This window comes from Polypterus senegalus, chromosome 3 (assembly GCF_016835505.1).
Source record: "Polypterus senegalus isolate Bchr_013 chromosome 3, ASM1683550v1, whole genome shotgun sequence".
NCBI classification, from domain to species: Eukaryota; Metazoa; Chordata; class Cladistia; order Polypteriformes; family Polypteridae; genus Polypterus; species Polypterus senegalus.
The window spans coordinates 68,760,512-68,785,767 of record NC_053156.1 but is presented as its reverse complement, the minus strand read 5'-3'; the positions used below and the strand labels follow the sequence as shown (position 1 = coordinate 68,785,767).

General features: G+C 35.1%; 1 protein-coding gene across 17 annotated transcripts in view; it reads right to left on the bottom strand.

Moving 5' to 3' along the window:
* The window catches only part of epb41l2 (erythrocyte membrane protein band 4.1 like 2), a 336,181-nt gene that overhangs the window by 23,555 nt on the left and 287,370 nt on the right, over positions 1–25,256 (bottom strand). For 5 of the 17 annotated variants that reach the window (XM_039747445.1, XM_039747453.1, XM_039747450.1 and 2 more), the window contains 7 exons: positions 18,078–18,223; positions 13,069–13,716; positions 11,693–11,752; positions 11,518–11,553; positions 6,871–7,017; positions 1,751–1,804; positions 990–1,511 (listed from right to left, as the gene is read on the bottom strand). In XM_039747445.1, coding sequence (XP_039603379.1) covers positions 990–1,511; positions 1,751–1,804; positions 6,871–7,017; positions 11,518–11,553; positions 11,693–11,752; positions 13,069–13,716; positions 18,078–18,223 — 1,613 coding nt within the window. Of the gene's footprint in view, positions 1–989; positions 1,512–1,750; positions 1,805–3,169; positions 3,335–6,870; positions 7,018–10,736; positions 10,800–11,517; positions 11,554–11,692; positions 11,753–13,068; positions 13,717–18,077; positions 18,224–25,256 lie in introns of all 17 variants that reach the window. The other 12 variants (XM_039747449.1, XM_039747452.1, XM_039747446.1 and 9 more) reach the window with 12 other exon arrangements.

Sequence of the window (25,256 nt, the reverse complement as noted above, 5' to 3'; positions counted from 1 at the left end):
TTATTTATTTTTCATTCAAAAATCCAAGAATTTAGTGCATTGCTCTGTATATTATTAATGCTGCTATCCTAGAAAGCTGTGCAGGGGAGAGTAATTCTGAAGATTTATTCGCTATTTGGTAAAATTCAGAGTGGTGGCAAAATGTATAAAACTCCTAAGTTATACATTTATAAATTTAAAACTTGCCTTCACTTCAGAGATACCATACCGGGGCCATAATGAAAAGTTCTTTACATGCTGCCAACCACACTATGCAATATGGATACTGATGGATTTATAAAGCCTGTGCCAGTGTACATTATAGATTACAGATAAACTTACTCACACAATGCATGCTTATAGGGAAACAGTTCAAAGAAAACTGAAGTCTGTATTTACAGTGGAAGACTGACAGAAGCAGTATTTTCAAATGTTCAATCAGTTAATCAAATTTCAGCATTTACTGACAAAAATTAAATAGTGAAGCAACACTGGGAAGAGTTCTTTTTAAAGGGTAAAATTATTGCCACACTGATAAAGTTAGTCAATTATAGGGAACTGTACAGATAAAATGAAACAGGGGTGAATGGGGCAGGTATACACTAACAAACACAGAATAAAACAAACATATTAAAATGACAAAATTGTTTATCTGCTAGACGTGAAAAACATGACCACCAGCACAGTGACAAAACATAATGCCCTCTCTAAAGTTGATTGCTACTTTGACTGGAAAGGTCTATAAAATTGACCTAATAGTCAAGGATAAAAAAAAATATATAAGTGTTTGAAACATGGTCAGACACTAAGAGCTGAAGGAGCAGTGCTGAATTTGCAGGATCTGTATGCAGAGGTCAAGGAAAAAATACTGGGCGCAAAAATGTCATTCATTTGTTCTCCTGCTCTGAAAAAAGCACAAAATGAGATTTTTAAGTAGATGGCAAAAATGGTCAGCAAAGCTTTCTTTAATCTTTACTTTAATCAAGCTATGTGTGTGAATACCAAATTACCTCAGAGCAACAAATAACCTGGGTGACAATGTCAGTATCTATGTGAGACACATCTCCATTTACTTTGGGCTCTTCTCTCTCTTCTGCTGTGGTACAGTATACTTCCTCGCCTAGCATTCCACCTTTCTCAATTTTTTCCTCTAGTTCTTTCTTCTCTTCCACAGGTACTTTAACTTCTACATGCACAGTTGAAGCCAGGCTCCTCACAGGAAGATGTTCATTCTCTTCCGGTTCCTCTTTTATTTGATCCACATCTTTTCTTGCCACCTGAGGCCTATATTCAGCCTCTTCCTCACTCTCGCTATCTGAAGATGTGCTAACGTCTCTTACAACTATGGTTTCCTCTTTCTTCTCTCTGAGCTGTGTTTTCATTTCTCCCCCCTCTGCAGGCTTGGCAGCCACTGAAGGGCTTTCACTGCGCTGTGAAACTGTGAACATTTTTGTTGTTTCTTCATTGGCCATTGTCTCTTGCGTGTCAATCTCCTGCTCCCTGCCCATCTCTGATTTCAGCTTTTCTGTGCTCTATACAAAAACAAAATAAAAGATGGATGGAAAAACATAAAAAAAGGAAACTAAAAATGAAGACCTTCTCCACAACATAAAATCAAACACTATCATGAAACAAATGGATCACAAGAATATATTGACAAAGGTACAAATGAAAGGAGTGACAGTGACCTCTAGAGAAGGAAAACAAAATGTGTGGTTAGCACAGCAGAAAATGATCTGTGAGTGGATAGAGTTGAACAACTAAAAACCACCTCTGCAAGGTCTCTGCCATCTGGGTGCACTTCTTCTGTTCTGCTTGGCGCTTTCTGTGAAACCAAAAGCAACCACAGGAAGCAGTCATTACACCAGTTGCATCTCTATAAAGATAGTGTCTAGCACTAAAATATTTCCCCAGAATTAAAACTTATAAAGTGAAAAAGACATGAGTGAAATGAAGACGCTAGAACTGGATTAGCTTTTATCAGTGTTTACTCCTTTTGTTAAGCATATGTCTCTGATCTTGATATTATCAATGATTTTATTGCCTGCATATGACAAACTCACGGAAAACCACATACAGTCCTATGGCAGTCTGTGTTAATGGCAAGAGCACAAAATTCAGCATTAATGTCAGCAAGGAGAAGCTTAGAAGCAAGAAACAGTTACAAGTTAAAGCAGTTGAAATTTGAATAACAGCTTAGGATCACAACGGGTGGTGAACTGTAATCGATGAATGGCCCGACATGCCTCTGTGTCAGTTTGAGTATGATGTGAATCACAAAAAATGCACTTTTAAAAACAGGAATAAAAGCGCTTCAGAAATTGTTTCACATCTATAGAGCACTAACTCTAGAAACCATGAAATTGTACAGACACTTGAAAGTTTCTTGGAGGTACAGATAAAACAAGACTGAATATTTGAGCTGTATTAGGTGATAAGTCTGAAATACAATACCTCTGATGTTTTATTATGCAAATTAGGCTTGAAGAAACACTTTTTTTTATTCTTGACAATGGCAGTAATACCTTACTTTATGCAGTGATCTGTACACTGTATTCCTAACTCAAAGTTTCTTAATTGTAGCCTGTTAATTCTCCATCTTTAACAATTAACATCCATTTATTCTAATTAGTATTACCTGTGGCCTCACAGTCCCTGGAAATGGAGTTCAAACCCCAGTCCTGTCACTTTCTTTGTAGAGCTTACATGTTATCCTAGTGCTAAGTAGATTATTTTCTAGGGATACCACTTTTCTTTCCGCATCTTGAAGACAAACTTTTTAGGTTAATTGGCATGTAACTGGTATGAATAAGTGTGGATGCATATGCATTAGTGGGCTCAGCAGTTGGTTAATATCCCACTTACGATTAGTTTCTAGGAAAAGTCTCATCTTCCCACATGAATGAACTGGACTTAAGTATTACCTGTGCATACAAGAAACTTATGTATTGTTTTCCTTTTCCTGCATTTCAGGACATGAGTATCTCAAATGTTTTAATATAAAACAATTAAAAACTGTATTTATAAAAATGCAAATATCAAGATTTCTGCCTGATTCTAGCAAAACTGTGGAGTGATGATTAGTCCTAAATTTTTTTTTGATACGATTGTGATAAGACACATCAGCATGTAAGGTCACTTTTTTTATTATTGTGTAAAATACAACCAATTAGATTATACTTAAAAGCACCTTTGAGGACTCTATGTAGTGAGCAAGACTAACAGCCTTGGTAGCAGTTTTTGCATTATCACCCCTTGCTGCTCGCTTGGTGGGAAAGGTGAAGGCACCAGCAAAGCTGGCAGTAGAAAAACCTTCTTTACTTAATAAAATGGTTGTTATCTCCTCTTCTAAGCTCTTCACCAGTTAGAAAGTAAAAAAGAAAAGAAGAAAAAAAAAAGCACACAGTGGCTGTAAATTAGGGAAGCATGTAAGAGACAGAACAAACCTATAAAGAGAAGATATAAAGAGTATGTGTAAGATATAACACAATACAAAACACATCATACATTGGAAATGAAAGATAAAGGAAGGCCATGGTATTTTAAGGAAATGAAAACTCAACTGGTCTATTTCGCTAATATGGACTTGCATCTTTGTGCCACTTAGCTATTTCAGTGTTGGTCAGGACATATATGCAAGTTAAGAATTTCAATATACTGTACTCTGTAAATGTAACGATACACTTTGAACTTGTTCTGTTCATTTCATTGTCTTGATATTATTACCACACTCCATTTCAAAAGTTTTGCTCCGGACTACAGACATCTGCGTAGCTTTGTTCCTCACTATTTCCACTATGTTATCACTCTAAGTCCTTCAAGAAACTTCTGTCTTGTTCTGATCTACCTTCTCTCTTCAGATCAGCCAAGATGCTCCTTAGCTCATCCCTGGATATCTACAGCATGCTTTGCCCTTATCACTCATTAACTAAGTGTTTTTTTGTTAGGTTACCAGTTTATCCTCTAGTCTTTATATGAACTATAGTATTGTTTCTTGTGTGCCATTTTAAAATTTTGTCTTTGCATGCTCTTGCCAAGCACTCAAAAATAACTGTATGCACCTTGATTTTCAAGTTGCCTTGAATAGGAGCTGGCTAAATAATAATAGGACGCGTAATTAATATTTCATAAAAAAATAAGGGAATACAACACAGGAACTGTCATTTGTTCGCTTGAGGTACACTGACTCTGCTCTGCTACACTTTTACTAACACTGAGAGCACACTGGGATGTTTTGAAATGCTCTCTGTGTCAAATAAATACATTATTTAATGAGTAACAGGGAAGGTAACTAGCTATCTAGTTACTACCTAGTGTATGAATGAACACAAATTTTGAAGGGAAGAACTACATCTTTTGGGGTATCAAACCTAACTGAAAACATCTGGCCACTTCTCAATGAATACAGGATTCTGTCAAATTCCTGATGTGGTCATGCCTTCACCACTTCTGTACCATTGCCACTCACCTCTCACATCGATTGTTGTAAAACGTCAGTTGTTTTCAATTACTAAACGCTAACAAAATGATCCTGACTTGGAAAGCACAGAGAGCACATTTTAGGTCAGCTGGTTAAACTGCGTGGTCTTCCTGTCATATTTATAATCAACTGTAGTATTATGTTATTAATATATAACACCAGGTAGCACTGTGGCATCATGGGTTCAAGTCTCATGCTGGGACACTGTGTGCATTTCATATTAATTTCCCATGCCCACGTAGAGTTTGCTCCAGGAATTCTGATTTTCCTTTCACTTTCCGAAAAACATGCTATCTTTGATAAATGTCAATTAGTAATTGGTGTGTGTGGCACTGCAATGCCTCAGCCAGGGCTATTTGCTGCTTTGTATGTAAGTGGTGCTGGGATTTCCCTCCAGCTCTCTATGACCCTTAATTAGAGTTAAATGAGGTTGAGTATGTTATGCTATACAAAAACCCAGAATATCCATCTTCATCAATTACCTTTGATAAATTTGACAGAATACAAAGGTATCCTTCCTACTCAAAACCTTTACAACAAAACTCTTTTAGGGCATTTAAATGTGTGGTTTCTACTCAAATCAGCTCTTATGAGGCTGCACTAATTGTTAGATTTCAATTAAAGTTAGGGAATCATATCTTCAATTTTGATGATGGTCCATTTTTTGGTATGTATGTGTATACGCTGGACTCAGCCATGTTGCAAGGTGCTACATCCTCTTTACGGACAATTTAGTTTTGTTTCCAGAGTACTTGAATGCCAGTCCAGTCATGGTCTGAGAAGAGTCTGTAGGTTACTCTCTGAGGTGATCTAATTTTCCATTTACTTGCTAAAATTATGTACATAGGTAGCCTACGATAGCCTGGTGTGGATATGTGAACAAGTATGTCCTGTGATGGGCTACTGTGCCTTCTAGGGATAGTGTTAACTTTGTTCCAACCACCCTGATTTATGTTGTAGATGAGTTGAGGTTAGTTTAAGAGCGTTATGTTATGCTCTTAAAAAGGGATGAATGTTTTATCCAGTTCGCTCCCGGGTCCTCCCTGCGTAGAATTTGCATGTTCTCTCCGTGTCTGTGTGGGTTTTCTCTGGGTGCTCCGGTTTCCTCCCACAGTCCAAAGACATGCAGGTTAGGTGCATTGGCGATCCTAAATTGTCCCTAGTGTGTGCTTGGTGTGTGTGTGTGCCCTATGGTGGGCTGGCTCTCTACCCGGGGTTTGTTTCCTGCCTTGCGCCCTGTGTTGGCTGGGATTGACTCCTGTAGACCCCCGTGACCCTGTAGTTAGGATATAGCAGGTTGGATAATGGACGGATGGACGTTTCATTGTAGTTTTGTCTCAATTTTGGTCCACAGCTGTATTAAATAAAAGCTTGTACTCTGGGGAAAAAAAATACCTACAAAAAAGAAAATCTACTAATTTAAGGCATGGCACTGAAAAAAGGAAGATGAAATAAATACAATACACGCAAAGACACACATATTAAAATCAGAGTACAGTGCAAAAATGCAAGAGAAGAAGAGAAAACAAGTGCTTCAATAACTGAATACACTAAAATAAGCTGCAAAGAGTGCATTATCTAAAGCAGTTAGAGATAACACATTGAATAATCCTGATAAATTCATTCCCACATTCAGTCACAGGCCTTTATATAAATGAATTCTCCTCTAAAGCATGTCACTGGTAATCTCTTAACAGCAACTCACACTATATAGAGAACAGCATATGCAGAAGTCCTTGAAAGAGATGCAGAAGAATATACGCTTGTCAGTGTACTTATATATAACCCTTTATCTGAGTTTGCAGTCCTGGAAGAAGTGATGAGAAAAATGCAGTGGCAATGACTTACTATTCATTTAGGACTAGGCAATTTGGAGTGTATGAGATACTAAATCATGGTTACAGAATCTTACGATGTAAGAATGAAATATTAATCAGTAAATACATAGATTTAATAGGAACAATACACATACATTATACTTTCTCCCGTCTCACTCCATGTAGTTATAAACTCTTGCTATCAGAATTTATTTACTAATACTTCCAATTGATTTACCTTTGGCTAAACAGCAGAGGACCAAAGAAGCTTCTAGGAGTGAAGTGTCATCATACATCATGCACGAAGTTAGTCACATTTTGCCCTTTAAAAACTTCTACCAAGGTCCGTATTCTGAACCATTGTATAGTTTTTGACTTATTTCAGTAATTTGTTACAATTGTGATCACATATTTGTTCAATAAGGAAAAGAATGTGAAATAGTATAAAGAACAGGTGTTAACGAAACCAGTAGTATCAGTAGTAAAATTTGGAACACAACATTTATTCTTGTGATACACGAATATTTAAAATTTACCCTCAACAGTTCAAGGACAGATATAGACACAAAGGCATGCAGGCTGGCGAGCACATACCCCTTGTGTCTGCGCTGACAAAGTCCCAGTGAGACGCTTTTCCCACTGATTTGGGCGAGGTTCAGGAGAAGATTCCATAAAATTTCGTTTTAATTCACTAATACTAGCCTGATGTTTCAAAACATCTTCCTGGGTCTTATCCAGGTCCTAATAACAGGGGTCACAGACAATAGGGGAACAAAATGAATGACAATTACATTAGTTAAAAAAAAAAACACAAAACACATTCTATCATAAAAATTGCCAAGTCTCACTGATATGTCACAGAATGAAAAGCATATTTTTTTACTTATTGTTGCAAGTAAATGATACATTTCTGACACGTCTTTAACTTGACTTGTTTGGGTGCTCACTTTTAAACCAATTTAATTTCTGTATTTCAGTGAAACTGGGCATGTATGGTTTTCTATTAGGCACACAGTTAGACATAATTAAAGTTGATCTACTGTTAAATGTACCAAAATGTTAGATGAAGTGAATTAATTATAAGCCTTAAATCTAACACTGTGACACAAAAGATAAAATATTAGTCTTGTTACTAAGACAACAGTTAATTTAAGGGGTGACATATTATACTGTATTTTACATCCCTTTGATTTTCTTGAATGTTAGAGACAGACTCTATATGATGAAAACTTAAAACAGCCTATTTATCTTCTGTTTCACATTTAATAGGTAAGGTCCAAAAATATATAAAAAACATATCTTAAGGTCTTGCTCTTGCATGAAGCTATGGTATTACTATATACGAGAAATAAGCATATTGAGGGTCAAGCTAAAATATTGTGAAGACAAGTTTGTTTCTGCTTTTTCAGTAAATAACACTCCTATATTTTGTTAGTATAACCTCTCAAGCCTTTGGCCAAATACAACAGGGTAGTTTTTTGATGTTGCCTTACATATGTAATTGGATCACAAATCTAGCAATTTAAAAGATATTTTCTCTGTAAAACAAGAAAAATGCATAGTTCTGATGTTTCTTAAATTCAGTGGAGAAAAAAAATAAATTCCAACTGAGTGTATTATCTTTATTTGTACTTTTTGTTACAAACAGTCCCATAAATTGTGACTTATATTGACTTTCTGGAATTTTTAGTTAATGGTCAGAAAATTCATTGGCTCTATTATATTATCTCAGTTTTCAATTCATTTCACCAATCCAATTCTTGAATATGCTTGCTCAGTAGAGGATCATGGGAGATGGACTATGTCCTGGTAGCATCAGGATGAAATAAGGAATCAAGCCTGGACTACAGTCCACTGAGGGACTTTTTCTGGGCCAAATTAGATTTTGCCAATCAACCTAACTTCAGGTCCTCAAACTGTTAAAGCCAACCAGACTTCACAAAGAAAATATATTTAAACAGAGTGAGAACTGGCATATTCTACGCAAGATGTATTTCAATTGTTGTTAGGCAAGCAATGAAACCTACAATAATACCATGTAACAATCTGAATTCTCACAAATTGGTATGACCATTGTTTATTTCTGGCCCACTAGCAACCAGGATAGGTCAAAAGGTGCATAGCTCATTCTTAAAAATGTCTAAATCATTTTATTGATATAAAGATATATTTTGATGGGTACAGTATGTACATTTTTGCTTTAATTTGAGGTTTGCTCCTTTATAATAAAAAAACAAGGCTAATAATGCACGTCAAATACAACAGTGAAACTGTACATATGGTGTATTGCCTTAGTAACAGAATATTATGACAGTATGCCATTCGGCAAAACTTGCATCATCTCATAAACTCAAATATGAATGCAAGTATGCCTCAAATGTCATAATTATATGACTTGGTAGCTCTGCATTTTCTTCTATTCAATTGTTTAAATTGGAAATCCGATTGTTTATTAGGTGCCAAAATAGTGGAATGAACTTAAACCTTTCCTATACCAGTCATTATGACTTAAAGTTTTATTTGTGAACAACTTTTCTTTTATGCTGTAAATATGCTATTTATGTCCCCAGAATAAAATGGCCTAGAGAAAGATACTGTCTTACTACAATGAGAATTAATTAAGATGCATGAATGAAAGCACAATTACAAATGCCGCCTCTACTCACTTGCTTGGCCATTGCCTATATGCCAGTTTCTTCCCATGTCTAAAAGTCATTTACAATGTAAATCAAAAGGTAAAGGCAATTTTAAAATTAAGTGGTAACTGCAATGGAAAGAAGCTAATGTAATACAACATACTTGCGATGGCTTATGGGTAACTAGTCTTTTTAAATCCATGGTCAGATGAACATGGACTCTCTGGTGCGGGATTGCAACATTGTTGTACAATGCATCATAGTGGAATTTCTTTGGGCAAAGGGAGTGAAACCTGCTTAAATTCACTGAAGGATGTTGGCTTAGTATGGAAGTGAAAACAGCATGACTCAACGAAATTTTAATAATGGGTAGAAAGGTTTGAAGCGGGAAGATCTGGTCAGCCATCTGGTCAGCCTTCAACATTGCACACATAGGCCCACAAGAAGCCAGACAGATTAGGTTGTCCATTGTTGCTGCACATTTGGATATCAGCTATGGAACTGCACATGCCATAGTATGTAGGCATACAATTTCTGCAAGATGGGTACCGAAACAGCTGCACAAGCAACAGCACATGGACGCTATAACCCACTTCCTGAACCATATAAAGAACATCTGAGTGTTTTGGAATGGATTGTCACAAGGGGTGAGACATGGCTCCATCACTGAGAGCTAGAAAGTAAGAGACAAAGCATTTAGTGGAAATACCTGTCTCTGTAGTGACCTTCTTTTGGGGCATGAAGGGACCTATTCTGGTGCATCATCAGGAACAAGAACAATTCATGCTCAGTGCAATGTACTGTTCTGTGCTTAGACAGAAAATGAAACCTGCAATTCACAGCAAAAGAAGAGGAATGATGTAAAAAAAACTTTCCAAGCAACTGCTACAATGGTGGAGGAAATGCAACAGCTGTGGGTTGAATGTTTTCCACACCTTCCTTACAGTTCTGATCTGGCACCATGCGACTATCACATCTGTTCACTTTCCACTTAAAGAGTTTCTCTCTGTGATCACAGATTCACGATAATAAGGTAAAGGAAGAGCTGAAGACCTGGATTTTGCAGCAGCCAAAATGCTAATTCTTCCAAGTAATGAATAAATTAGGGGAATGATACAAGAAGTGCATTGACCTGCAGGGAAACTATGTGGAAAACTCATATTACTATTATTTTTATTTGCTCAGGTGTTTATTTGCTCATAGTTACTGGTATTAAAGGGATAGTTGCCTTCATTTTTAGATTCTTCCTCACATATGAAATAAATTGGCAATTACAAACTGTCACGGACAAGTCAGTGTGCATGAGTATTCCATACAATGGATGTGCTTTTTGATTACCTTTATGTTATACTGCCAAAACATATATTTGCAACCACTAACTCAGTGACTGTATACTGGAAAAAATGCATTCTGAAAATGGATCTGCCTTATCTTAATGCAGGGTAGAATGACCGTTAAAATAAACAAGAATTTATTTTTGGACCTTAAATATTAAAATGGAATATTTCAACAAGCATTGCACAATTTGGTTTTCTGTTGTCAGTTTCCAAAATAAAAATGCAGAAAGAATATACAATCTGTATAAGTACAGCATATAGTTATGTAAATTTCCTTGAAAAAACTAACATGATTAAATTCAAATGTGTGAAAAGACAGTTTCAGACACTGCTTGTATCTGAAATTGTAACATGCATCTGTCCTCCTGCCATGCAGCGCATGCAGTGTCCACAGATATAGCAGCCTTCCAAGTGAAAGGCAATCTGCAGGTCAAGTCCAGCCCATTAGAAGAGCATATGATTGGCTTATATTTTTCATTATACCAACCTCCAACATTAAATTGCTATGTCTGACATATATATTTTCCCCATCTACTCTCAAAGATTTGCTCTGTGGAATCAAATGAAACAAGACATTTGCTAAAAAGAATGAACAAAATACCACAGCCACAAAGATCAGGAAAAAAGCCCTGAAAATCAAACCAATAAGAAAAACAATACCATCAGTCAAATATATATGGGCAAAAATGGCTGGCGTATTCCATGTATAAAATATACTGTATAGCATTAGCATCCTAACTGAATCTTCTGTTCATCAACAATTATTTTAACCAAAACTAGTGACTCCTTTCAATTTTGTAAGAAATAGAAATGTCTATGGGCAAAACACTTCAGATTTCAGAGTAGCTACTTTTTCCCTCTTCTTTTCTGCATATTTTGTGGATCGGTTTTTGAATGGTAGAGTGATGAACACAGTCTATTTTCTTCATGGTAAAAAAAAAAATAAATCTGAAAGTTGGTGCAAAATATTCCTTTAACTTGTAACCAGAATAAGGACACAATATCTGTAATTCTTCTTTAAAACTGTCTTTTAGAAACACAGGTAACTGAGGGTTTTGTAATGGCAGTTTTAAAGAGGTGAAGAAATTTCTGATAATTTTTTTAAATAAAATAGCTCTCATTTGGGAAACTATGATGCATTTTATGCCCATATATTCTGACTTAAAAACACATAAATAAAAGAAAGGAAGCAACAATATGATAGCACCCAGACACATGAATGTAGCAAGAATGCCAACACCTATTTGCACAACAAACAAAGTGTCAACCTTCTGCTCCTCTGTTTCTTTGTCTTCATTTTCAATCTGTTGAATTACCCAGCAAACCAAGAAGAGAAAAAACAAGTTAGTATAAATCACGGACGAACAATGCGATCCTGAGAAACACAAAGCAATGTACAAGAAGAAAATGTGTAACCACAAGGTGGCCAAACTCTTCACGGACCTCAGCTGCTTCCTTCTCATTGCTTGCAGTCTGTGGATCATCATTGTTCTTGTTCTCCACCTACATATTGCAAAAATGATTCAAGCAGCATTTGGAGGGGGAAAATAAAGATGAAATGGAGAATGGGAGGTTTCATACACAGAATTGCTTATAATGTGATAAAGCAAAAATTGTAAAACTTAATTCTGCAGCATGGCAGCAAAACTAAAGGGAGCAATGTTGCCTGACACAATAGCCAGCTGTTTTTGAATTTGTTTACTGGTTGCGACATGTTCCAAAAGAATAGGTATTACGGACTCCATTACTAAACTTAAAAGAAACGAAACACAGAATTATTTGCTCCTTCAGTCTTTGTTGTGTGTCACTCTACCCTTTAGTGTTACAAAGAAATACAAAAATGCCTAATGTATGCAGCTATGGAATGTCACAAAACAAGAAACGGTAAAACTGGCTGTGGGAACCACTATGGCTATTTTTGCTATAAAACTATTGTGGAATTACAGGGAAATTTGGACAACTAACTCATCATCTAATTTAATAAGAACATTATTTTATTTTAGGATGTGCATGTGGTTCGTAAAAAAAGCTTTGGTGTTCCTGACTATAATAAATTGTAATTTGTCCCCTCCTGGTTAGCTTTTTCATGTTTAATGGAAACTATTTTACCTGGAGAACAAATTAAAATATTTTCATGAAAAAGAGAATCTACAAATACCAATATATGGCAGGATCTAACTGAGGAGAGGGTGCCAATTCAACACACAGTATATTCACCAACACACATAAATAGCTCCTGTACTCAGTCTGGGACAATTTAGTTGCTTAGCAAGCTAACATGCATGTTTCTGCAATATGGGAGGAAAGTGGACCACTAATAAAACTAAAGATGCAGTAAGAATGTGCACAGATAATGACTGGGCAGGAATTTAAAACCAGCCTCCTAGAGTGTCAACTGCTGATCAGCTTAACACTGTGTTACCTATGAAACAATATGTATATGTTAAAATATGCCAAAAAGAAAACACATAATGAAGTGCACTTGATATGCTTAATCAAAAAAGAATTAAAAAAATTGCCTCTGCTTACCACAGTGGTTGCTACTAAAAGCAGCTACCATAGTGGCCTCCTACGACTGCACTGGGAAAAAAACTAAAGAACGTATTTATTGTAATAAATGACAAAAAATGTGTCAGTGTTTGGTGACACAAAAGCTCAAATAAGGTTATTGAAATGTGGTTCTCTTTGCTCATTCTGCTTGTATTACATGTTATGTTTGTATTTCACATATAATATTATAAATATTATAAATGATAAACAAGAAATAAGTTCATACAACACATGAGTAAAAAGGGGAGTTAAACAACAGGGTTACACACCTCCTCTGCCTGTGGTTTGTCCATCAGGTCAAAGTCACAAGAGGCACACAGTAAGGTTGACTTGGGCTCCAGGTAGCAGAGAGACAGCGCAAGAGGAAGGGACAAAGTCAGGGAGAAGGGAACAGATTGAGAAGCAGACAGAAGCAGAGCGAAAATGAGGAAGAAAGATGGAATGAGAGAGGGTGAGGAGATAGGGATATAACGCCGAAGGCCAGAGGGCAAAAATGAGGCACAGTCGTGTGGCAGACTGGGAAAACAGATATAGCCATCTTCATCAAGCAAAGATGGAAACTTAAAACATTTACAAAAACTCAGAAATGAAAAGTATAATTCAGATTTTATCTGCACTGGGCTAAAGGCTTCCTCAGTGACATCAAAACAAGGTTTTGTGACTGGAGTTGGGAGGTGAGTGGTGAAGGTTTTTTGAAAACTGCTAATGAGGTTTTCATGCTCTAATTGTGCATTTGCTTGAAGAGATATTTGGCCAGTATTGGACAAATTGTCAGAATAGTCTTCATCTAGGTCATCAGTGGTCAATGGATCATCCTCTGAAATGTCAGAAAAGACATCCAACTCTAGTACAGTTTCCAGGAGATGGAATTGGGATGACATGGAGCAAGCAGGTGACAGGGGACATATGCAATGTGACTAGAAACCAAATATTTTTCCCACCCATGCCAGAGAAGTTGCAAAGTAAATAAAAATGTATGTGAAAAATAATGAAAAAAGTGCACAGAAACAAGAGGGGGGAAAAGAAATATCAGTTAGTCTGTGAAGCAAATCAGGAGTGCAGCAAAGTTCCAAACCATGGAAACAGACAACACTAAGAAATTTTACTAAAAGGAACAAGGCACATGAATATAGTAGTAACAGGGAAGTGAAGGGTGATAAATATAGTACATGTAAGACGCTCTGTATGCTTGACAAGGGACTATGATTACTAATATCAACATAAATGGTCAAGAATATGGACTCCGTATTTAGGGCATTATAGCTTTTGTTGCACAGTGAAAGCAGCAGTGCTTAACATGATCAATGTCTACTGAGCCATTCTGAACCAAGTACCAAGGGCAAGGAGGTGGGCGGTCCATAAAGAGGAAATTTTTCAGCCTCTGAATGGATTTCATGATGTTACATATTGTGTTATATCAACATAGTGTAAAAAAACCCTTGTACTCATATATAAATAAAAAATTCACAGTGTACTGTAAAAGGTTTCCATTTGTTCTGTTGTCCTTGCCAAAGGAACTCTGCACTGAAGCCTTATCAGCTATACATAAAATATTAAATAATATTAGTGCTGTACAAACAACAGGTAAAATAAACATACTGAATTTTATATTACCACTGTACTGATATCATGTTCAACATCACAAGATTTAAAACATCACTAGACCCAAGCAAACACATTGACTAATTTATTTACAGTAACTAGCCAAAGTGTTGGCTGGATATCACCATAAATCAGCTTTAATATCATTTATTTCCCATTTTACTATAGATTCTTCAGATAAGGCAAGCATACATAAGCATAAATCCAACAGTTATTTTATTGATATAAAAGAATTCTGATAAAATTCACCAAAACTTTCATTATAAAATTAAAATAAGTAAAATCTACAAAACTGTTCTACAATTACAAAGATAAGTATGATACCTAAAGGTTTCTATACTGGGATTTCTAGTTTGTGCAGAGAAGAAAAAAGTCATCTGAAAAGACCTGGTTAATGTATGCAATTTGTGGGTGTACGTAAATAGCATGCATCTTTATATTTAAACTGTGTTGCTGGTTGTAAAAGAGGATAAATATGAATGCGAAGCAACCCATGATACTGTATGATGAATTAAGGTACTACATGTAACCTGGTAACATGTATTCTGAAAATGAGGAGAAGATACTGAATTGACACTGTAAATAAAATAAGGACCTTAAACCATTTGAAAAGCTGTATGCTCTAGAGAGACGACAGTAACAGTAAAAAAAAAACTACAAAAAAGTTCAAGTAGCTAGAACTTTAATACCCCCATGGACAGGGATATAGAAAAATGTTATTTAAAAATGAAAACTTCTACATGCATAAAATTGGAGTAAGCAGATGTAGTACATGGACTTATGGAAAGCCTACTACAATGATTCAGAGAAAGGAGTGTAACTTGTTCTTTTACACAGTTTTCCAATTGATGTCTCACTGGACACAGCAAAAATAATTTGAAAAAATGTGAGCATTTGGAAAATTCAGCTCTTATGTTTACTTTTACTTTACTTGACCAAACTACAACCACACACAACCCAAAAATGAAAATGATAAGGTCAAAGGTGAACCCATACCCCTGGAGTTGTGAGTCAACAGTGCCCTAACCAGTGTGTCATGGTTTCTCTCAGGTTAGACCTAAGAGAATCAATTTGCTTTGCTGAGGCCACTTTTCTGGTCACTAGGTGCCTTAAAACATCTGAGTGGCAGAATTTAAGCACTGTGCTCCCTAAACAAAACTTTTACTAGTCAAAAATTCAAAGCAAGGCCAAAACCAGACCAAACCCAGATTAACCAGATAATAGAATGGAATCAAGATCAAGGTTGTGAACATGTCAAAAAGGTAAAACTTGTGGTTCTTTGAAACCCTAATTTTGATGATAAATGACGTAACCTTTAATTTTTTCAGAATTTTTCCTTAAAAAAACAATCAGAAGAAAATTTACATTTTTGTTTTATAGGTCTTTTTTCCTTCTAGGTTTCATATTATGTTTTGTTTGTAACTTCTGTATTTACTAACTACATGTTTTCTTGTTTTTGTTCATAAACCTATCTTGCATTCGACAGAGTCTCCTCTTGCATTAAATAAAATGCTGACTTGACACACAACACAGTGCTTATATTATCACATGCCAGTGTAAAAATGTGCAATCCACTATGATTTCAATGTCACTGACAACAATACCAACAAAAGTACACAAAGGGCTGGCAAAAAATAACAGCAAGAGTATTAAAAAGTAACTTGTGGATCCTGATAGTTTAGCATACATTAAAAGTTAAATGTGTAAATCATATATTTCAAGTATAGACAGATAAAAAAAAAATGTAAAATATTTGACATAACATTCAACATAGCATAAATAATACACTCTTTCAGACTTAATTCAATTCAAGTTTGAAGTGGACCTGAGTCTGTACCCGCTGCACTGCAAAGGAAGAACCATTTCAAGCCTCACTCATGGATGCAGAGGGCTAATTTAGAGTCACTAATTAACCTAATATGAACATCTTTAGGAAATGCTGAATACTGTGATAAATAGTCTGTGTGCTGCGAAGATTTTACATAAATGATTACACCTCGCAAAAGTGCAGGCTCTAATCGGGTGCAAGAGCACCTCACTCAGAGGACAGCTGGGTGTGCTAGCCTGATCGCAAAGACACGTTTTGAGTGAGCGTGTCAGACAGAGAGAAGGGGGAGAGGTGAAAAGCATGCGCTGATACAGCGCATTGCCACACCCACCACAAGACAAACCAACTCAGGACCCTCATTAATTCCTGGGAGGGTGTGGTGTGTTCACACGTGTGCCCTGTGAGGAGCACAGGTATGAGAGCAGCCTGATTTGATTTTGGGAGAAAAATACTGTTTTTAAATGTCAAACGCATCCGTGGCTGTTCTTTTTCAAGACACCTGTTACTTCTTACTCTTCAGCAGCTGCCCTAACCTGTTAAGTCAACTGTTTCATGCTGGGTGCTTGCTGTATCATTAAGCTGACCACAACTACATGAATGGATGTTGTCCTGTTCTCCTAAGCCTACATGTCTTAGCTACTTCTGAGAAGCTGGGACAGTTGTCTTGTTTTTATCGACCTAGCCATTCACCAAAGGGGAAATCAACCTTTATTTATGTTCAGTTTTTTGTCTTCCAAGGTGGCCTCAATAACCTCTAAATATTTTGGTTCTGTATTATCAGCATAGCCAACAATCCTCATTTTAAAGGGCAGCTATCTTTCGTTTGGTTTTTATTTGTGGAGTATCAGCAATTGAAGCCCATTTAGTTTTGTTTTTGTTTTGTTTAGTTGATGTTCTAGATGAAGGTGGCACCTGTCTTGTCCCTGTTACTAGCCAATTAATAAGGGAACTGTTTAAATTTACTACATATTCCTGGCTCTGAAATTATAACTGCAATTCTGGCTTCTCTTTTGGCTTTAATGACCCCTTAGTTTTCATTTAAACATCTGATTTTGGACCTGATGTGGAACTAAAAGAGTGTAAATAATACATGATAAATATATATATATTCATAATATATGAATTTGATTGATCTAGAAAAAGAAAACTTTTACTAGTTACAATCCTTTGTTTTGTTTTGAGCATTAACTTGTGCATCACTCAGTTACTTCATGTTTGCAATTTAAATTAAACATATTGTTTAGAGTGCTATACAAATAAAATATTGCTTACTTATTGCCCTGTTAGACTATGACAATCAACAATGAACCATCAATGTCCGCTTAATCTACTGCAACAGAACCTACCTGTCTTTGGCTTGTCTTATATTATACATAAATTGGCTGGCCCCTATTAGCTGGACTGCTTGTTACTGATCGCTACGTACATACTTTTGGATGGTGGCCAGTTCTCCACCTATGACTCAGTCATGTGTGAAAACCCAACAGTGTTATGTTACTGTTGTTGATGCATCTCTCCCAGTGTGTCTGGCACTAGCTACAATGTTTATAAGTCCATCTGCAGCAATTCTTTCCATTTTCTGCATACACTGCACACATACAGCAATCATTAAAACCTGCCAAATGAATAAATTCTATGTACAAACCTTATTTCCTTTTGACACATTTTTTTTTACAATATATTCTCCTTTTCTTTGCATATTTCAAATTCTTACTGTACAAGAAATTATTCACAATAAAATGCATTATTTTTCTATTAACGAGTCAACTGATAAGATTTATTTAAAAAAATACTATAACTTTCTCCATTTGTGACATAGCATAATCATAGTAAATTGTAATACTGTACCTTTGACTCTGGTGAAAGTGTGGGTTTATATGGTGATCCTGGTTCCTTTCCATCTTCTTTATCTTTGAAACCAACTTCCAAATCAGAGACAGCAGGGGCTGAGAAGTCTTGCTGGAGAATCTGCTCAGTGGCACTTACTGCAGGAGCTGTGGAAACAACACCAGGAGAGGAAGTCTGAGAAATGAGGACAAAAGGCTTAAAGAAGTGTACACCATGAGTCACAAGATAGCTATACTGTTAGCAGCAACAAAGCACAAACAATGAGAAAAGGACAGTTAATCTACTGATATACTACGAATGAGGGGTTATTCATGATTTTAGGAATACATTATCTAGAACACAATTATGACACATGACAATTATTAACATCAATTTTATTCAGTATTTTGATGTTAAGCAGAGATTAATTGTTAAAACTTTCTGTATTATGGCCATTAAGATGCTTTGCATAATCCACCATGAGGTGTTGGCACCTACTCAGCTTTTACCAAATGCTCATTTAAGATCAGGTCATTTTAGTAGTTAAGGAAACTCTTAAAAGATAACAGAGGGCATAGCCAAGTTGATTCTTGTTTTCTCCATTTTTTTTCTTTGAATATATTGCATTTTTGATTTCTGCTATTGATTACATAATTAAAAGTTTTGCTAACCCTTTTGCTGCTGGTATTGCCCAGTATGTGCTTTTGTACTTGTGCAAATTTTTTTTACTATACCTTCATTACTTTATGATAATATACTGATCAATAAACTGTTAACCCTTTATATCTGACCGTGGGCTCATGTTCTCTCATTGTCCGAGACATGCTAGCAAATATGTCTAAACATTGCAGCATTGTGGCACAGGACTTCCATATCCATTTAATTTTGAGTATACTGTGACAGAAAAACTGGGGTACGCTTAAAATGGTAAAGATTTGGCAAAGAATAATAATTTGAAAATGCAGACACATACGTATATTTTTTTTATATTTCCAAGTATTATTAATAACATTGATAATTTTAACAGACAACTTCTGCACACAGTGCAGGCTGTCACACTATTAGGTACCTTCATTAATGTACAAATCACTGAAAACTATATATTATTACTTCACTTAAATTAGTGCAATATATTCTCTGAATTATCAGATGATAATCCAATCCAATTTGCTCACCTCCTTCCTATAGCATTCAAAAGCAGAATTGTTTAAGCAGTGCTATTTTTTCTTTCCTTTTTTATTGTTACATGCCATTTTGTGGTTTACAACCACATTTCATATATTACATACATGCCAAATGCAGTCCGGTATTTGTGACAATGCATACTATAAATTAGGGACATGAAAAAGACCAATTAGATTTGAACATTTACGAAGTCTTTCATAAATTATAAGACAGTCAAATTTTATTTCTGACATTAAAAACATACACACAATATCACACTAACAGTTCTCTCTCTGTCTGGTAATTAAAAGTAAACTTCAAAAGGAAATCAGTCAACTGAAATTTCAGAATAACTGTTGAATATTTTAAGGATAGTTCTTAACAAAAGACAGTATTAAATAATAATTTTTATAATGAATACTTACTTTAGCATTTTCATAGGTATTAATAAATATACATTTTTTTAAAATAATTAACAAGATAAAATATAGTAACTGCAGTTAAGTATGCATTGGAGAAGGTACTTGGGTTTTATGTGTTGATTGTTCTTTCGGAGGTAAAATCTAAAAATTTAGTTGAGAAAAGGTGGTGTTTCTAAGAATGTGGCTTTTAAACAAGGTGTTTGCCACTTTATTCACAGTGCAGTCTTGCACAGAGGGTATCTTTGTGATAACTGGTTACTAAGTGATTAAATAAAGATTAAACTATACATTTATGACTATGTAAGTAAAGTACGGAAACGAGAAAGAACACAGTGCACTTTCATTTATATAATAAATTCAAGAACATAGAATATAAGAACATAAGAAATTTGACAAACAAGAGGAGATCATTCAGTCAACTAAGCCAGTTTGTTTAGCTAGTAGCTGAGCTGTCCCAACATCCAACCCAGATTCTGCTTCAATTACATGTCTTGGTGGCTTATTACACTCTCTGTATGTTGTCTTAAAATGACAGTTGATCCTTAAATCTTTTGTAAAATGTCATACATGTTTAATGACAACATGATTGTGTATACTAGTGTTTACTTTCATTATTTAATAAATGTTATTTGCACCTGAATTCAGAAATAGTTTGCCAAATTCCTTTATTATGTGTGCACATATTTCAATATTTAAAGTTAAAATTTGTTTGTAAATAGATAATTTTTCTTTCTTGTAAGGAAAAAAAGGTTTAAGGGTTTACAGTATTAATTTCATAATTGTTTTATTACAATGAAGAATGTCACTAGGAAAAAAAACATGCACTTCAGTCTTACTCAATTGTTTTTCAGTATTTTTGAGGTATTTTTATTGTGGAATAAGAGACAATGCCAGAAGTGGCATTTTTAGAATGAAAATTCTAGTTGGGTAATGTGGACCTGGCAGAGAAAGATATCACGCACTCAATCAAGCGCTAGGGGCAGAACTCATAAGACCCATTCCTGTGCTTAAATCCATTGGACTTTATTTAACGTGAGTGCAGATGGTGCTGCCTGTGATATCAAGTGAGCATTATGAAGTGGAGGCAGCAGCATATATGTGCAGGAAGGGGAAGGACATAAATGAAATCATTGGAGAACCCATGGAAGACTGGAGTGATGCCAGTAATGTTGGATGGCAGTTGAGGAAGGACGCAGCCTTCAAGAAACCTTTCACAAGGCAGATTCAACCTCACACGAGGGAGAGGGAATGCATTAGGTTACCAGCACCAATAGTGATCAGAACTTGTTATAAAAAAACACACACACACATAAAATGAAAATCTATCAATATCATATTTTGTCTATAGTATAACCCCTAAGTCACAGTATTAAAAAGATATTGCAACATCAAATGCTCAATACTGACAACAGAAATGCAAACGAATATTCATATATTTCTAATTTGTCATATTGTACATAAGTAATCAATGTGACTTATGATAGTATGATGACTACTGCAACACAGCAAGATATTCAAGTTCATGCACCCTTTAAATTGCGTCACAAAAAAAAACCAAAAAAAAAACAATAGATTGTTTAAAAGTCCTCTAGGCCTTGAAACCCTAAGGTGAAATTGAAAAGTTCAGGCTGCTAGTGTGCCCAGAAGAGCAAACATATATTAAGAATGCAGCAGAGTCCAATGGCCTGCCCAAGCTACTTTGAAACTGGCTAATGAAATCAAGTAAAAACTCATTTGTTTATCTTCTGAAAAGAAATCTTTTACAGCACAAAATACTGCAATGATCACCTCATAGAAAACTAGAAAAATTTAATTATGTTGTATATTAAATTATTACAAGTTTACCACTTATTTAACTTTTTACAAAACAGTACCATCTGCTGGTGCTATCAGTGCCTCACATGCCCATGTATGCCACAGAAAAAATGTTCTGCAATATAAAACCATGTAAAGTTGCATAAGTTAGGAAATAAAAATATAATTGCATACATTGAACTTAAATGTTTAAAACATAACACCATTTTTTCAAAGGCCACAACTTCAACAGCAATTATGTGTTAAATTAAATCAGTGTTGCAAGTGTTAATTTCATAAGCCATTAATGTAACTGGGATTTTCATTACTATAGCATTCAAAAATTATTATAGAAAATAAAAAAGAACAAAGAAAACATGAATTCACCTCAGTCAAATTTATCTTTTTAATGTACCTTATAAAAATAAACAGTAGGAATAGTAGCATTTGAAGATAGATAGATAGATAGATAGATAGATAGATAGATAGATAGATAGATAGATAGATAGATAGATACTTTATTAATCAATACTAATGCACTGTTCTAAAAAGAGGACACAAAGTACATCTAACTATAAAAGAATATTAAAATAATAAAAAATGTACCTCTCAATTTCAATAACAGACTGAGAAAGTTCTAAGCAGCTTCCTGCCACTGCTGGAGTACATGTAGATGTAATTAAATTTGTGCTTTACGCTGTACCGTATATATATCCTACTATATTATTTTCTTCACTAGTCTTCTCATTGGACATCAAGCTCAACACTGAACAAAATGGACAGGAGAAATCCAATCAGGTTCAATACGAGCAGGAATTCAGATTATCGGAAAAAATTACGTAGGTTGCTGACTACATTAAAAAGTTCTTAAGCTGAGAAAAATGTAACTAATTCAAATCAGTATTACTTCAAACATAAGGTTGCTGAATAAATTATTAGCATTCTCTACAGAATTTCATTTTTTCAGTCTACCTTTCTTGTTTGTTTTAATTTTTTACTACTATCAAATTAAACTGTCTGATTTGAAGACACTTCTTAAAACATTAACTGGGTATGTGCATTATAGTCTGTGATACAATTACAGCAGTACAAAGTTGCAAATGTAAGCCCAAAAATTATGGATCCAAGCTTCATTTTTATATCTAGAAAAATACCTTCTTTTTAAATGAAACTGATATAACAGGTAACAGTTGATATAACCTGTGAAATTTAATAAAACATGGTAGAAAATTGTTTTTGTGATACCTTTATTTTGGGGTCAATTAAGAACATTTAACAAGCAAATTGATACAGTAGCAGTACTCTATTTTAAAACTCCATTAAGCAATCCTCCTTTACTTCATTGAGAAAGTAAACCTACAATCCTCTGTTCTTTCAGTAGAAATGAATCTTTCTGAATGGTCAGTTTGGACACTCTGTTGGTATCTGATGGCTTAGGGTGTCAAATTGACAACAATGGTGCGATTGTGTGTATGTCTGTATTATGGTCAGCACCTAAATGTGTACTGTGTGTCCCTCTTCTAAGGGAACACAGAGTAACATCAAGGATGAAAAAACAGAAATGGCAGCAATTCCTTGTCACAAAAGAATGTCTATTCCTAGAAAGGTAAGATATAGAGCTGTGGTGTCCTTTAGAGATATCATAGTGCAGACCTGGCACTTAAAGAGTAATGAAAGGATCTGCTGCAGTCTGTTCTAGTCTAGAGTCCATAAAACAAATCACAGACTGCCACTGAGACTGGACAGAATGCTGAGGCTGGCCAGATGTGACCCAGGAAGGCAGTATAAGGCTGCCTTCTGAGGAATTTTGAATCACAAGGAAAAGGGGACAAATACTTAACAGTCGGGAGATGGACAGGCAAAATAAAATAGGGAAGGATAAAGACAGAGACCGAGTTTAAGAGACCAGAAAAATAACAGGGGTGTTATTTGGTACTGGAGTGGTGTATAAGTAGATAAGCCCTTCTCATGAAGTGTTTAGTCACCAATCAGACACCAGGTTGTATTAATTTGTATTATTTTGTGATGCAATTTATTCTCTTTTGTGTATGCCTAATGAAATATAAAATAGTCTAGTTAAAAGGTGTCAATTTTGTTAACCTTTTGCCTGCTATGTATTGTTTAGAGTGTAGAGGGTGACCATGAGGTTTCCCTCTTATCACATAGACTGTTTCAAATGGATACAGATATTACGTCTCTGCCTTTTCTGCAAAAGCTTCATTATTATTTGAGAACTGAGTTCCCACTTTGAAAATTGTAACTTATATAATCTGACAAATGTAGGGTGGTGTCACTTGAGTGTCACCAAGCACTAAATAGTTCCTGACCTTAAAATGGGTTTGACTGGAAAGTAAATTAAATCCATAAAACTACACAGCTACAGTGAAATTAAAGAATATTAAAGCAAATGACTTGATCTCCATCATCTATATTCAAAATTGCAACTTGTTTCTGTTTCTGATTTACTAGACTCATTTGGCTATTTCACTATTCCAATTATGGTACTAACTGATGATTATCATAACCTGTGGAGACTGACACTGCTGCATCATACTGTAGATGATGGACCATGTGTCTGTCGAATATGTATGTTCTCCCTGAATTTGTACTTCATTTTTTTCCTATATATTACAAATTGTCTCACACATCCCATCCCAAATGTGTATACTGTATATTAGTTTAACTAATACCATAACATTGCCCTGATATGTGTGTGTGTGCATAAGTGTGTCCTGCAGAAGACTGGAAAAATGTGGTTAAAGCATATAAAATAACAGTGAAATGTTAGTAAAATTATCCTTTAAATGCACGTGGTCTTATCAGCACTGCTTGTTGAAGAATATTATAGGTAAACTAATTAGTGAGAATAAAATACTCAAATACACATTAAAAATAATAACATTTTTTATTCTATTCTGTTTTTAGATAAATAATTTGCACTTGTAAACAACACAATACTACAATTATTTAAAACTATGAGTGCTAAGTTACAGCATATAGCATTTCATAAATTCTTGGGACTGATAAAGTAAAATCTTATGTGGTGAATATAGTACACAGCAAATTTCTTTATATTCTTTTTTAGAATATTCTTATTTGATTAAGCTCTCAATGCTGGTGCATCAGTCAACACAAGAGGGTGCACTAGCAACAGAAAATTAATATTTCTCCCTCTTCTGCTCTGCCAGGGAGAAAAACGTTTACAATTATAATTGTCTTTCAGATTTTTTATAAAAAGCCAATGAAACACTTCTAAAACACACAAGATGAATGTCGATTTGATGAACAGCAAATGCAGAAAATCTAGGATGATATAAAATTAATCAAGAATGTTGAAATTTTTAATTTAAAGTGAATGCTATTAAAAACACTGGACTGATCTGGCAAAGAAACAAAATTTAGTACTGAAATTAATAGACAATCTACAGTTTACCACCACAGCAAGAAAATAATTAAGTGCTTTGTTTCTGAAAAAATATTCATATTCAAATGTCAACTTGCACTTAAGTATAAGAGCATTGAATAAAACAAATACAGTTGAATTGTATTTAACAGGTTTTGACAGAAATGCAAAGTGGCACACTCAGTTTCTAGCTTCCTATTAGACTGGAGAGAAGCCCAACTTTAGTTATTACATGCTGTTTTGCAGCGAAGATTTGTTAAACAAAAGCAATCTTTGCTTCTGACTGAGCATGTCGAAATGGTAATGATGTTATTTCTGAAGAAGTGATTTAAGATGTTCCTAGAGGACTGCACTATCAGTAGATTTCTTTTATCCAGGACACATGTATACAAAGAGAGATTTTCATGGCACATTTTG